The sequence below is a fragment of the Sorex fumeus genome, unplaced genomic scaffold (genome assembly GCF_029834395.1).
Source record: "Sorex fumeus unplaced genomic scaffold, SorFum_2.1 ptg000054l, whole genome shotgun sequence".
In the NCBI taxonomy this organism is placed as follows: Eukaryota; Metazoa; Chordata; class Mammalia; order Eulipotyphla; family Soricidae; genus Sorex; species Sorex fumeus.
The window spans coordinates 31,297,414-31,312,839 of record NW_026606111.1 but is presented as its reverse complement, the minus strand read 5'-3'; the positions used below and the strand labels follow the sequence as shown (position 1 = coordinate 31,312,839).

The 15,426-nt window shown below is 40.2% G+C and overlaps 1 protein-coding gene across 1 annotated transcript; it reads left to right on the top strand.

The window, feature by feature from the left end:
- Nucleotides 1-10,382: 10,382 nt before the first annotated feature.
- LOC130033663 (protein BANP-like) lies at nt 10,383-11,219 on the top strand (the record flags this gene model as incomplete). The annotated part of the gene is made up of 1 exon (XM_056125457.1): nt 10,383-11,219. A coding segment is annotated over exon 1 (744 nt), but the record flags the coding sequence as incomplete, so codon positions are not given.
- Between the last annotated feature and the right edge of the window lie 4,207 nt (nt 11,220-15,426).

Sequence of the window (15,426 nt, the reverse complement as noted above, 5' to 3'; positions counted from 1 at the left end):
CTGATTGTGTAAGTAAACAATCAGTGACTTTGATCAGTGTGCTTGGTGCTTGTTCCTTCCCTGTTGTACTCTCACTACAGCTTGCTCTCACCTGCTCTAGTATTTCTATCCGCAGATCTCTGGGTACCTCATGAAATTTTTCCATGTCTGTGTTTTATTGGCATCAAAGTTTTTATGTACCCTTTCATTTATATCATGAAGTGCCTACTACGTTTATTAGCAGCAGAGGTTGTGTTGTATGGCATTTTGTGATAACTTCAACTGTAAATTCAGTATTCTCCATCCTACTCAAAAGGACTTTATTTTCATTATTAATTAATTAGTTAGTTTTGTTTGGGGGTCACACCCAACCGTGCTCAGAGCTCACACTTCTATCTGTGCTCAGGAATTACTCCTGGAAGGGCTTGGGGATCCATATAGAGTGCTGCGGAACAATCCCAGATCAGGTGCTTACAAGACAAGCCCCTACCCACAGTGTTATCTCTCCATCCCAAGGACCTTATTTTAAAAACCTCTTCCAAAACCATTCGTAAAACCATAAAAATATCAGTAAACATCTAAAATTAGCTTATGTTTTACTAAAGTCAGGCATGTCAAGCTTGGGCATTACAGACATCAAAAATAAGGTCAATGACAAGCCAAACCTCAGTGAAATTTATTCAGCATTTCCTCTTTGTAAAACACACTTAATATTCCATTGTTTAGTTAACGTGGGTAATTTCTATTTCCCCCATTCATCTGTTTTAGAGATGTGACTTACAAAATCTTAGATGCCATAAATATTTCAATTAAAAATTATTTTGTCTTTAGGGCCACATCCAAGAGTTCTCAGGGTTTATTCCTGAATCTGCACTTAAGGATCACTTAAGGTCTTATGTGGAGACCATATGAGGTGCTGGTAAACCTGTGGTGAAAATCAAGCATCTTACCTTCTGTGCTCTCTCTCCAGCCCCTTTACATTTCTTCTTCTTTTTAAATCTAGAAAGCCTCTAAATATCTTTCAGCAGTAGAACCGCCATTTTTCCTTCAAAATTTTGACACCTTAAAAGTGAATTTACTTAAATTTTCTGTTGACTTAATTTTCTTATTCAAGGATTTTCCTTGTTTTAGAAGCATTTCTTCCTCTACAAGTGTACAAATACTTTCTGATATTTTTTACAGGAACTCAGCTCTTATACTATGATAAAAATAAGGTAGAGTAGGTGAGACCCATTGTAATTACTGGAATGAACAGACGCCATTGGGCTACACTAGCACGCAACAGGGACAAATGGAGACATTACTGGCGCCTACTCAAGCAAATCGATGATTAACGGGAAGTCAAGTGATCAAGTGATCAAGTGATCAAGAGTTGGTGAGTAACTGCATGGGGTAAATCCATGATAATTCCCAATTAGTGTTTTTTTATACTGACTCAAGTATGAAATTCTTAGGTAGAGCTATAATTCTTTTCTTTAATAATTTGTTCCTAGTTAAAGTTTGCAAACGACAAGGAATGAAAGCACTTAATTATGTTAACAATTCATGAGAAAATACATCATACCTACTTGGGGAGAATTAGTTTTAATAAGAGTGGTAGGAATGTGAACACTGAGGGAATTTAAACCAAAAAGACATGGAAAATTGTGAAAAGAGTTTTCATTCTTTTATTTTTCTCTTAAGTCACCATACTAGCAGTTTAAATTTGAATTTACTATAACAACATAGAGAGATATAGGTCCTGGGGAAAATTGATACCCATACTTCTATTAGTATTATATCAAGTTATTTATTATTATTACTATTATTATTATATAATCATCACAGTTAATAAACCTCATTACCATCGAAGTGCCCAAGTGCCAAAGATACACAACTTCATTGTATTTTTAAAACTTCTTTAATTATTATTATTATTATTATTATTATTTGAGGTCATATTTATCTGTGGTCAGGCCTTACACCTGGCTCAGCACTCAGTAATCACTCCTGGCTGTTTATAAGTACATATGGGGTACTTTGAAGCAAACTTGGGTCAGCTATGTACAATGTAAGTACCTTTCCCACTGTACTTTCTCTCCAGCCACCCAACACCTTTATGTTATTTGTAGTCAACCTATTCATTTTCTTTTATCCTCTCCACCTTCTGTTTTAGCTCAGTATTATTATCTGGAACCAAAGGTTTGTCATCCTTGGATATTGTCTACTCCCTTCTTTTTAGAATTTTTTTTATGTATACCACAGATGGGATGGTGGGCTGGAGCAATAGCACAGCGGGTAAGGCATTTGCCTTGCACACACCAACATGGCCAACCAGAGTTCGATTCCTTTGGCCCTCTCGGAGAGCCCAGCAAGCTACCGAAAGTATCTCGCCCACACAGCAAAGCCTGGCAAGCTACCCGTGACGTGTTTGATATGCCAAAAACAATAGCAAGTCTCACAATGTTACTGGACCCACTCAAGCAAATTGATGAACAATGGGAGGACAGTGACAGGGACAGTGACCGCGGATGGGTGAGCTCATCCATTATTTGTTCTGTTTCAATTTTGTCCACATGATTTATCCTGGTTCTGGAGTAAATGCTTCTGTGATGGTGAGGATATTTCAGAGAAAGAACACACTTTGAGTTAGTAGGACATGGAGCACTATGGACCCTAAAGTTCCTGAGAGTTTGAGAATCAGCAGAAACTTTTGATCTGAAAACTAAGGATGCAGGATGGCAAAAATATTCATTACCTTTCAGAAATGCACTGTTACAAGATCTTATGTTAAAGGAAAAGAATAAGAAAAATGAAAATATTATATTGAAAATCCTAAGGATAGTTTTTAAGGTCTTAGCAGAAGATAGTATAGTACAAGTACATAGAATCGAAGTAGTATTAGAGTAAATAGCCTGTGCTCACACATAAGGGAGTGATTTTGGTTTTTAACTGAGAATTTGAAAGTATGACACATCTGTTTTAGAACAAACTTCTAGGTCTATATGTACACACACACACACACACACACACACACATATTCCCTCATGTCTTTAATAGTCATTTAATTTAGAATTAAATGGATTTCTGGAACTTTTAAACTACTTTTCGTTTTTTCTCTTGATTCTCTAGGCCGCTAACTTCTACAAATAAAATGATATGCTAAAACTCAATAGAACATATTACAAACATACAACATCTGAATAGTTTCTATAATTAAAAAAAACCTGAATCCAAAAGAAAAACCAAGAAAAAATAGTTACTCAAATTTTGGCATGGAACATGATTTCATTTGTTAAGTAAATTTACTCTATTTCAACAAAATATGGTGTTTTCTTCTGTGGCTTTAAGAAGCTTTTGAGATATTTGATGATGAGGCATATGAAACAGCTCTATCCTTAATTAACCATGTAAAAACCTTCAACGAATACTTACCTTTCAAAAATTCTTGAAAGAGTGAAAAGAACTTAAGGAGCATAACTTTTGTATGCATATATTATCTATCTATCTATCTATCTATCTATCTATCTATCTATCTATCTCTCTATCATCTATCATCTGAAGCTAGAAATGAAACAGATTGTAGAAACATATGTTTAAACTAAAGAAAGATCCTGGAAATAGTTTTGTTACCATCTCTGTGAGGGGGCCAGCTGTCATAATCCTGGCTTAGCTGGGTCTTGAACTTGGGGGGTCCTATTCATTATTTTTGGAATGTCACATAATAAGTGATTCTCTGAGGATACCAAACTAATACAAATATCATCCAGACATGTTCTGTTATTTCTGTCTCTTGCTTCCTTACCAGTTGAGTTCTCAAATTACTAACAGCAACTGAATTCAAGCTTGTTTCTTCCTTTTTAGTATTCAGTAGCAATTTTTCCTGTTAACAATTACAACCCAAATGACGGGAGAATAAATAAGCAGAATTTTCTTTAATAAAAATATATTATGCGTCTAGATGTTAGGAAGAACACATAGCAGACACTCTGTCTGTTCATATTATAGTTCTTTAGTTATATTGTAGATCATTCACTTTAATGCAGAAAATTATTCAGAAAATTATTCACTTATTCAGAAAACTCAATGCCTGCTTCAACTATAAGTTTCAGCAAACTTTGTTGTTCTCTAAAATATCTAGGCATCTCAAAGAGAATACTTTGCTTGGACAATATTTTATAGTTTTCAACTTCTTTTTGTTGGCAAATTCCTTGTCTAATTATTATTATTTCACACCAAGAGCCCATATCCTGCTACAAAGCACAGTAAGTAGTAGCGTATGTAAAAACAATTTTGTATTGTGGAATTTATATCTCTAAATTCCTTCATTTTGACATATGTGAAATATGAGCTCTTATGGTTTTAAAGAGTTTAATATTGTGATAAATTATTTGTGCATGTGTGTTTTGGCGGAGATGGTGCGAGGAAGGAACTGAAAAAGTTTGGAATAAAAGGATTCTCATGACACATGAGCTGACAGAAGTAAAACATCAAATTCCTGCATTTTCTCCTAGCATCCAAACTTCTAAAAAAGTATCCTAATCTTTCATATAAGAAACTATTTTTCTTATACTTCAAAGTATCAAGAATGATGCCAAATCCCAGTGAAATTTTAGTAGGTAGAGAAGAGAGGTGTGAAGGCAGAAATCTTTCATTATATCTTATACTTTATTGTATGCTATGTGGCATGAACATAATGCTTCTTTTCTTAAAATCTAAGTATGTTTCCCACACGTATAAATGTGGAGCCAAATAGACATTTTAAATAGTGAAACTTTGAATATATCTTTAAAAGAGTCTCTGTATCTCTGTAATCCAGACATGTGGAATTACACCTTATAGAGTTGCTTCCACATGAACAAAGAGGTAGATCTCAGAGCTACACCACAGATTAAAAGCTTCCTGGGCGTTTTCATTCTGCCAGCACTTTGAGAATACACCTATTAGCCAGTCTTTTATTGTTCCATTGCAAACTTCAGTTCTCAGAGGTTGAAAATTTCCCAGAGTTCCAACTGGAGAGTTTTGGCCCAAAAATCCTCCAGCAATTCTAGGCTACATATGCTGGCTTGCAAAATCCCAGTTCAGGGAGATTTTGACTCTGACTTTCTTGTCCACATTGTACAATCAACTTCAAATAGAACTCTTTCTCTCCTTCTCTCTCTCCCTCCCTCTCTCCCTCTCACCTCCCTCCCTCCCTCCCTCCCTCCTTCCTTCCCTCCCTCCCTCCCTCCCTCCTTCCTCTCTCTCCTCGCTCTCCTGTCCCTCTCTCCTCTCTCTCCCTCCCTCCCCCCCCCCTCTCTCTCTCACACACACACACACACACACACACATATGCAAGCACACCACAAAACCAGGGATTTATGCCATTTGAAATCTGTGGTCACCCATTTTAGCAGGGACTCAGTACTTCATAAAATTCTAATGAGACTTTTGTTAGTCTGCTTCCCCACTCTCTGGAATGGCAATTTAATACATTTTCCACTCAATTCACATCTGCAATTTTTCTTTCTTATTCTCAGCAGATGTCGTACTTCACATAAGATTAAAATAAAAGCCATGAAAGCTAAACCACCTCAACTTCCTGCTATCATATCTACAAATATACATCATTTTATACTGTTTTCTATTTTCCTCCCTTCTTGTCACACACACACACACACACACACACACACACACACACACACACAAGTCTCTTCTCCAAGTCATTTTTCCTCTGGAATTACTGTAGTTCTCTGAGAAAAAATATGGGCCCACAAAGTAAGCCCAGTTCTTGGATTATAAGAGAGGGTCTCCTTTAGGACACACTGGCTTGTTCTTATGCTCCCACATTATCCAATTTGTAACCAGAGTAAAATCATAAAGCAAAATGTGGTCTTTTTATTGTCCTGTATTACACTTGCTTTGCACCATGCAATTGACACAAAATTTATGTGTCAATGTCCTATACTCTAACCTGTGAGACTACAATTGAAGCTGGCCTTAGGCTTTCCAAAGATCACTTGATCACTTGACTTCCCATTAATCATTGATTTGCTCAAGCAGGCACCAGTAACGTCCCCATTCGTCCCTGTCACGTGCTAGTGTAGCCCAATGACGTCTGATCGTTCTAGAAACACGAAGAGCCTCAAACTGATTGTTCAGGGTCTTGACAAAGAAGTCTGACCATCTTGCAGGTGGACGGCCACGTGGTCTTTTGATGTCCTGTGGAATCCAGTCGGTAATGGTAGCAGTCATCTCCAAATCTCATTACGTGTCCAGCCCATCTGATTTTAGACGCCTTGGTAAATGAGACAGCTTCCCTGATTCTTGATCTTCGTGGAAGGAGGTCAGAACTCCAGATTCTTTCTCTCATTTGAGTGAAACGTGATACTCCAAGCTAGCTCTTTTGATTCCTTTTTGGGAGACCAGAATAGCTAGCGTTCTCATCCTGTTTTCATAGGGCCCAGATCTCTGAGGCGTATGTTAATGCAGGAAGAGCAGTGGAATCAAAGAGATGTGCCTGGAACTTGAGGTTCTTTGTCCTCTTAGCTATTTCTTCGATGCTCTTGAAGGCATTCCAAGCTGCTCTTTTCCTCCTGTGCAACTCAGGTGCCAGGTCATTTGTCATGCTGACTTCTCGATGTAGGTACACGTAGCTGTTGCATTTGGAGATGGTCGTTCCTTTGAGAATGAATGGAATGTCAGGAGCGAGACTGTTTCTCATAAACATCATCTTTGTGAGATTCAGCTGGAGTCTGACCTATCCACACTCATGGTTGAAGTCGGCCAGGATTTGTGCCACTTAGCTGATGTTTGGTGTTATTACAACAATGTCATCAACAAAGCGGAGGTGGTGTAGTAGCCAAACGTCTATTTTCACTCCCATTCCTTCCCATTCTAGTAGTCCTATGACATTCTAAGGGTGGCACTGAAGAGTTTCAGTGAAATGGTATCACCCTGCCAAACCTCTCTCTTGACCTCGATGCTTCCAAAGATGCTTAAGTTAAAATGAAATCATAAGTTTATCCTGTAAGGTAAGATAACTGGTATCTTTATAAGAAATGGCAAGTAGGGCCTGAATGCACAAAAAAACAAAAAACATGCAAAAACAAAAGGGAGTGGTCAGTCATCTTCTGTGTGAGAGAAAGAGACCAAAATATATATATATATATATATATATATATATATATATATACCCTGCCAACACCTCAATATTGGGTTTTCAACCTCTAAATGATTGAGAAAGCACCTAAGTTGGTTAAGTAATCCAGGCTAAGACCTTTGTTATGGCAGCCCTTGTAAACATTTCCCAATGACCCTTGTCAGCTCTACGATAGAGATGTAAAAACTCTACTGTGTTTTCTAAGACCAGGTTCATGCTTCCTTCTTCTTCCTCATTCTTGGCCACTCTTCCCATTATTTATCATCTCCAACAAATTAATGTAAAGTTCTCAAATATTATGTCATTTTTATACTGGAGTCTTTGGGCATACATTTCCTTCTGTTAATGCTACTTATTCTTCTAGTCAGTATTTTCATCTTCAAGTTTCAACTATAACACTTACAAAACTTTTTTTTAAACTCAACTAGGAATCTCTGTAGTAATATATATTTTTATTCTAATGTATACCTCTTATATCTGCATTTTTAAGTTTCCACTTTATACCTTTATATCTATTATGTTTTATTTTAATTTATTTCCCTTTTTTGGCAATATAAGTCTTTTCTACAAGAATGTAACTTCCATTCTTGGTGCTCTACATATGTGCTTAACTTAAGTATCAGAATAACAAATTCATGACAATTCTTTCTGTAAATCATAAAACCACAGAACTATTTTTGAAACATTATTAGGAAGATTTCCAATTGCTAACAAAATCCAATTGGTGAACACAAATGTTAGTAAACTTTGAAGTCAGCAACTGTAAGTAATGACAAAAGTTACAAAAAGTCATGAACTTGATTCAGTTTCTCAGAGACTTAATCACTTAATCACTTAACTTCCCGTTAGTCGTCGATTTGCTCGAGCGGGCGCCAGTAACGTCTCCATTTGTCCCTGTCGCGTGCTAGTGTAGCCCAATGGCATCTCTTCGCTCCGGGAACATGGGGGGCCTCAAACCGATCGTTCATGACCTTGACAAAGAAGTCTGACCATCTGGTAGGTGGGCGGCCACGCGGTCTCTTGACATCCCGTGGAATCCAATCAGTAACAGCTCTAGTCCAACGGTCGTCTTTAAATCTCATTACGTGACCAGCCCATCTGATTTTCGACACCTTGGCAAATGAGACAGCGTCCCTGATCCTTGATCGTCGACGGATGTCAGAACTCCGGATTCGTTCTCTCATTTGAGTGAAACGTGATATTCCAAGCATAGCTCTTTCTATTCTTCTTTGGGAGACCTGAATGGCGTTCTCATCTTGTTTGCGTAGGGCCCAGGTCTCTGAGGCATATGTTAATGCAGGAAGAACAGTGGAATCAAAGAGATGTGCCCGGAGCCGGAGGTTCTTCGTCCTCTTAGCTATTTCTTCGACGTTCTTGAAGGCGTTCCAAGCCGCTCTCTTCCTCCTGCGCAGCTCGGGTGCCAGGTCATTTGTCATGTTGACCTCTCGACCTAGGTACACATAGCTGTTGCATTCGGAGATGGTCGTTCCATTGAGAGCGAATGGGGCGTCAGGAACAAGGCTGTTTCTCATAAACATTGTCTTCGTAAGATTCAGCTGTAGTCCTACCTTTCCACACTCACGGTCAAAGTCGGCCAGCATTTGTGCCGCTTGGCTGATGTTTGGTGTTATTAAAACAATGTCATCAGCAAAGCGGAGGTGGTGTAGTTGCCGACCATCTATCTTCACTCCCATTCCTTCCCATTCCAGTCGTCGCATGATGTTCTCGAGGGTGGCACTGAAGAGTTTTGGTGAAATGGTATCACCCTGCCGCACCCCTCTCTTGACATCAACGATCACTTCTTTGTAGAATGGTGAGATCCTGGTAGTGAATCCGCAATACAGCTCACATTTGGGACAACAGCGACATCAGTCAGGCAAAACCGTCGATTGAATATGATGTGGTCTATTTCGTTGTGGAATCGTCCACCGGGAGACTCCCATGTCCATCGTTTAGATTCTGCCTTCTGGAACTGTGAGTTACCATGAATGGTCTTGGTCGACATGATGAACTCAGACAGTCTCTCACCCTGTTCGTTCCATTCTAGGCCATGGGTTCCGATGTGAAGTTCTTCAGCTGATCTTCTCGGTCCTATCTTGGTATTAAAATCACCCACAATGATCTTGTAGAAGGTGTGGTCTTCTTTATAGAACTTCTCTAGCTCCATGTAGAACTTCTCGATTTCTCTTTCATCATAATGAGATGTTGGTGCGTAGACAACGAAGATAGAAACTGCAGGCAGTGAGCCACATCTATTCAAATGTAAACATCCGATTCGGGTTGTTAGGCATTCAAATGAATCAATGCTCTTGGCCAAGTTTGTGTTGACAAGGACACCGACGCCTCCAACACCTCTTTTATCGCATGTTCTGAGGAACAATTCTTCTCCAGTGTCGAAAACGGCATGGTGAGATTCGTGTCTTCTTGTCTCGGTCAGACCAATGATGTCGTACTTGATCATTCGCGCTTGTACCATCAGGTCCTCGATGGATGCATCTGATGCTAGCGTACGTGCATTGAAAGTACAGACGATCATTTTTGTCTTCCTTCGTTGTGGCAGCCTAGGTCGGCCTTGAGATTTTGTCGGCCTCTCCTTTCTCATCCTTCTCAGTGCTGCCATGTCGGTGAAGCCTTCAGGGTCAGGTGAATGAGACCAGTTGCAGTTACTGGTTTTGGCATATCGAATACACAGCGGATAGCTTGCCAGGCTCTTCCGTGCGGGCGGAATACTCTCGGTAGCTTGCCAGTCTTTCCAAGAGGTATAGAGGCTTTTGGGGTGACCTCTAATCACCCTTGTAGGTGTTACCATATTTGAACCCTATCAAATATGGTACGACAATTCCAGAAGACGGGTATTTAGTGTCTTATGATGTGTCGCGCGGCCGCTTGCGGCCGCGCGGGTCCGGAAAGCATCCTGGAGTGTGGCGACGGCTGGGTAGTGGAAGTAGTGTCGAGAGTGGAAGTCTGCCAGTGGGGTATTTATCTGGGTAGGGTGGGTCTCCTGTGCACAATTCGATCCCTGGGTGGTTGATGGAAGCAGACAGGGCAGGGTAGGGTGGGGCTCCTGATTAGAATCCCTTTGTCACCTGTGGTGGTGGGAGCAAGCAGAGAAGCTCTGTCCCTGGGTCCGCCGAGCCTGGAGTCCAAGGTCTCAGAGAGTTCCGCTTACCTTGTTCTGTGGGTCTTCAGTTGTGCGTGGGTCTCGGCCGGAGCGGCCGCGCGGGTCCGGAAAGCGTCCTGGAGTGTGGCGACGGCTGGGTAGTGGAAGTAGTGTCCTCTCGAAGCCAAGCTGCAGGCCCTGGAGGCGACGTGCAAGTCGCTGGAGGAGAAGCTGGACTTGGTCACCAATAAGCAGCACAGCCCCATCCAGGTCCCCATGGTGGCAGGCTCCCCACTCGGCGCGACACAGACCTGCAACAAAGTGCGATGCGTCGTGCCCCAGACTACTGTCATACTCAACAATGACCGGCAGAACGCCATTGTAGCCAAGATGGAAGACCCCTTGTGCGGCAGGGCTGCGGAGTCCCTGGAAAGTGTCGTCAGCAACACAGTGCCCGGGCGGCGGCAGAACACCATCGTGGTGAAGGTGCCGGGCCAGGAGGACAGTCACAATGAGGACGGGGAGAGTGGCTCCGAGGCCAGCGACTGCGTCTCCAACTGCGGGCAGGCCGGCAGCCAGAGCATCGGGAACAACGTCACCCTCATCACCCTCAACTCGGAAGAGGATTACCCCAACGGCACGTGGCTGGGCGACGAGAACAACCCCGAGATGCGGGTGCGCTGTGCCATCGTCCCCTCCGACATGCTGCACATCAGCACCAACTGCCGCACGGCCGAGAAGATGGCGCTAACACTGCTTGACTACCTGTTCCACCGCGAGGTGCAGGCCGTGTCCAACCTGTCCGGCCAGGGCAAACACGGCAAGAAGCAGCTGGACCCCCTCACCATCTATGGCATCCGCTGTCACCTCTTCTATAAATTCGGCATCACCGAGTCCGACTGGTACCGGATCAAGCAGAGCATCGACTCCAAGTGCCGCACGGCCTGGCGGCGGAAGCAGCGGGGCCAGAGCCTGGCTGTCAAGAGCTTCTCGCGGCGGACCCCACCCTCTCAGAGACAATATTTTAATTTTAATTTTGTCCTCAAGACAAACAAATTTTAAAATCCTCAAGATAAGCAATAAGTAAAATTAATTTTGTTAAAAGGATGGGACAATTCTGTTAAGGGCTGAATTTATGTTTTAATTTGTAATTTTTTGTCTTTGACCAAAGACAAAATTTCTGCACAATGTGGATACCAAACATAAGACTTACAGTGATGCCTATAATGCTTTCTCTGAATATTGGGTGTGCTGCTACTTTTCATCTCTGGATTACACCAGAGGTTTAGAGTTCTTCCAATGGATCACTGAGGGAGGTGTCAATTATATTCTTATTAATATTCTTCTAATATTCAAGTCAGAAGGAGCACTATTAAGGAGTACTTTATATGTCATTCCACAATTACAAAAAAGAGGAAACTTGTAGTAAGTGTACCTGGCACTTGAGGTCATAAGAAGATTTGGAATATAGTAACACCATACCCAAAGAAATCATTTATAGTGTGATAAATACAATGGTGCCATCTCTTTAACTGTTCCAGAGTTGACTGAGGACAAAAAGAGTAATGTAGCTGGCCATCATTTGCACATTTATTTACATGTCAGGGCTTTTGTTCAGATAGTGACTGAAGCCTATTTGTAGAGTCAGGCATAATGAAGTAAACCTCATTGAGATTCACTTCAGGACAGATCCAAACAAACAAGATCTTCATTCTGCGCCCATCCAAATGTCTGTAATTTGGTAAATTACTCATTCTATTTGAATGCATTAGTCATCATTTATGAATGTCAATGAAATTGAATGGACTTCCTTCAAAACACTATAGAACATTTCCATCACACTGAAAATGTCTATTTTTTATTCCCAAGACATTTTTTCTGAAGCATATAAAATTTGTAATCCATAAGCCAAATAGGTATTTTGAAAAATATGGAGACTTGTCCAAATTGCTAATGACTATTTATAAAACAAAATAATTTTAGATTTATAAAACATATTAATTTTAGATTTAAGCAGGTTAAGATCACATAATGATGTTAATATGTGTTTGTTTTTACAGTGTTGGGATTTTGTCTGTTTGCTCTTTGGAAATATGATTATCATTCAACTTAAATGGTTGTTCGGGAGAAATAAACTTAAAAGTATATTAAGGAAGACAATGGCTTAGTAATTCACCTGTTGTTTGTTTTTAATTTTGAGTTATAAGAGTTACTTAAGTTGGGCTGAAGAGATAGCACAGCGGGTAGGGCGTTTGCCTTGCATGTGGCTGACCCGGGTTCGATTCCTAGCATCTCATATGGTTCCCTGGGCATTGCCAGGAGTAACCCCTGTGCATCACCAGGTGTGACCCAAAGAGCAAAAACAAACAAACAAAAAAAAGAGTTACTTATGTAATGAACCTAACTATATAAAATATTGCAAATAAATAAGATGTTTCTTATGTCTTGAAATTTCTCTTTAAAGTCAAATTCCTTGAGTAAAATGTCAAAGAGAGAAATCTAGTATTTTGCCAGTCATCAGTTTTCTGCAGCATTTTAAAGTAGTATTAGTTAAAATTTCCTATCAGATAAAGAATAGCCCCAGAGTTTAATGGGAATGATCAGAATGGAGGGAGCAGAATGCCCCTTGCCCGCTTCCACATTCTTAGGAAACCCAGCAGGCCCTGCTGATATCCATCACCTTCCAGCAGAGAAACTCCCCAGTCTCACATCTACAAAAGAAGATGATATCTGTGAATCTTCTCCTGTAGACTGGCCAGGCTGAGAACTCTGGATCCTGGCGATATTAGAACTCTGAATACTTCTTGGAATGGGGGAAGGAGCAGTGGCGTCTGACAGGGAACATAATAATAATTGTGAAGTGTGGAGGTTTTTATCTGCCAGGGCTCTCTTTGGGTGGGTGCTGGGCTCACCTACCCCACTCAAGGGTGCCTCGGATGACTCAGCCCTTTGCCGGGTATGGAAGAATCTGCAACTTGTTGATCTTTTTCGAGACTTATTTATGAGTCTCTGGATCATGGATGTGAATGAGGTTACTTGCTGCTGGAGACAGTTCAGAGGTGTGACTGCTAGGGCTTCTGGAAGTACAGGGACATGGGGGGGGGGAGCCCATCCCTGACTCTGTAGCTCATAATTTTTGAAGAAGATATTAAAAATACCTCTAGAAGCATTCTTATAGTCAAGGGTCTAAGATACCAGAGAAAACAAAATGTGTAAGATGGTTATATGGACAATTTCTGGAGAATCCTTGTTTTTTTTTTTTTAAAACAACAAACTCAACTAAACATTAGTTGATTCTTAGTAAAACAGTACTAGTCATAAACTCGGATTTTCACTTGAAAATTGCAGATTTTACATTCTGCTAATTAATTCCAATTAAAAGTACTATGTGAGACAAGTGCATTTGTGGTGTTTAATATGTTTTTAACAGGATATAACATATTAAAAAGAAAATAAATTTTCAGACTTAATAATTTTGTTTAACATCCACACATAGTAAATATAAAATAAGTAGAAATGTAAATAGTATCCCTAGGTAACATGTTTGGAAGAAGCACCTTGAATAAGAAAACTTCTTTTGTTTGCCCTTGTCATTGATGACATTCAGCTCTGGAAATTGTGTATAAAGCACCACCCACATTCTTAGTCATGCTTCCATTCATATAAGTGCAGTGATTTCAAATTTCCTCAATGCTCACCTCCTTAATCACTATCTAGAAAACATGCTTTGGGGTTTATAGCTTTCCTGGGATGTTCTAACGGCCAAAGAGATAAGTCAAGAAAAACTTTATATTATAAACATTATAATTCATACGGAGCACATTATAAGAAAAGTAATGAGAAAAAGAACTCTACGAGGAAATATAGGAATGTAACAAGAATGATTCGTAGCCTAAGGTTTAATGCATAGGACACAAATAAGACTGGAGCACTGAATTTATATTCAATCCGTTGGTAGCTTCATAGAACTAGTAATCATATATATTCAGGAGTTCTATTGAAATAATCTAAACTCTCACATTACAGAAGAACCATCTCCAGAAATTAGAATTGGTACATCTTCAGAAATTTTCTGTGCTTTTTTCCTCTTTCTCCCTTCAGCTATTTCCTTGCACCACAACCCTCTCTTTACATCACACTCATACCATACTCCTTTTGATGAGACAGTTGATTCTCTCTCTTTTTCTTTTCTTCTTTTTTTTTTTTTTGATTTTTGGGTCACACCCGGCAATTCACAGGGCTTACTCCTGGCTCTGCTTCAGGAATTACTTCTGACAGTGCTCAGGAGATCAAATAGCATGCTGGGAATCATACCTGGTCATGGGCGAGGCAAACATCTTATCCACTGTGCTGTTGCTCCAGCCCCAATAGTTCGACAGTTGATTCTCTTAACACAGATACTTCTCTCCCAAAGTTGTGCATGCCTGTCTTTTTTTTTGTATCCCCCCAAAATTAGAATTTTAGAAAAAAATTTCAGAAGATCCTCCATTTCTCATATTTTTACTTTTTACACTCATCCCTGAGAGTATTCAAGACACATGGAATAGATTGCCAGGAGAGGAGGAAAAATTCCAAATACTTATATTAAAAAAACATTATTTCAGTAAAGTTATACTTCCACAAAACTAAGTTTAATGTTCTTATAACTTTTTAAATTTTATTAAGATATTTTAATTAAAACTGATGATAATTTACAAATCTTAACATCAATTTCAACTATTTTTCATTTTGAGAGATTTATTGCTATTTGGTATAAAATTAACATATCTTAATGTGTATGATGCTGCCAACAGGTCAACCTGCACCTGTGAGGCGAATGGATCAGCAGCCTGATGGTGCCTTCGGACTTCTAGATACCCTAAAATTGCTGCTGTGCCTTTGGCCAGACCCCAACAACTTGGGGCCAAGTTTACCAGGAAAGTAAACATCCAAGAGTTAGGTATGTGGGAGATACAACCACAAACCACCTCCAACTCAGCTATATAATTGGAGGCAAGGCCTCTCTGGTTCCTGATCAAACTGCTTAACGGCCATGATCCCAGAGACTCAGAAACAAATCTCGGAACCCAGCAGCTTTTGGCAGAAATGCATCTGGTTCCTGCAGTACGTTACCGGTGCCAGGTCACCCCAGGTTGGAACAGGTTTCATTCCTTGTCCTGCTCCCACGGCGGCTTGGTGGCTGCCATCCTCCAGAGGCTACTGAACAGTCAGGTTTGGACCCACAGTG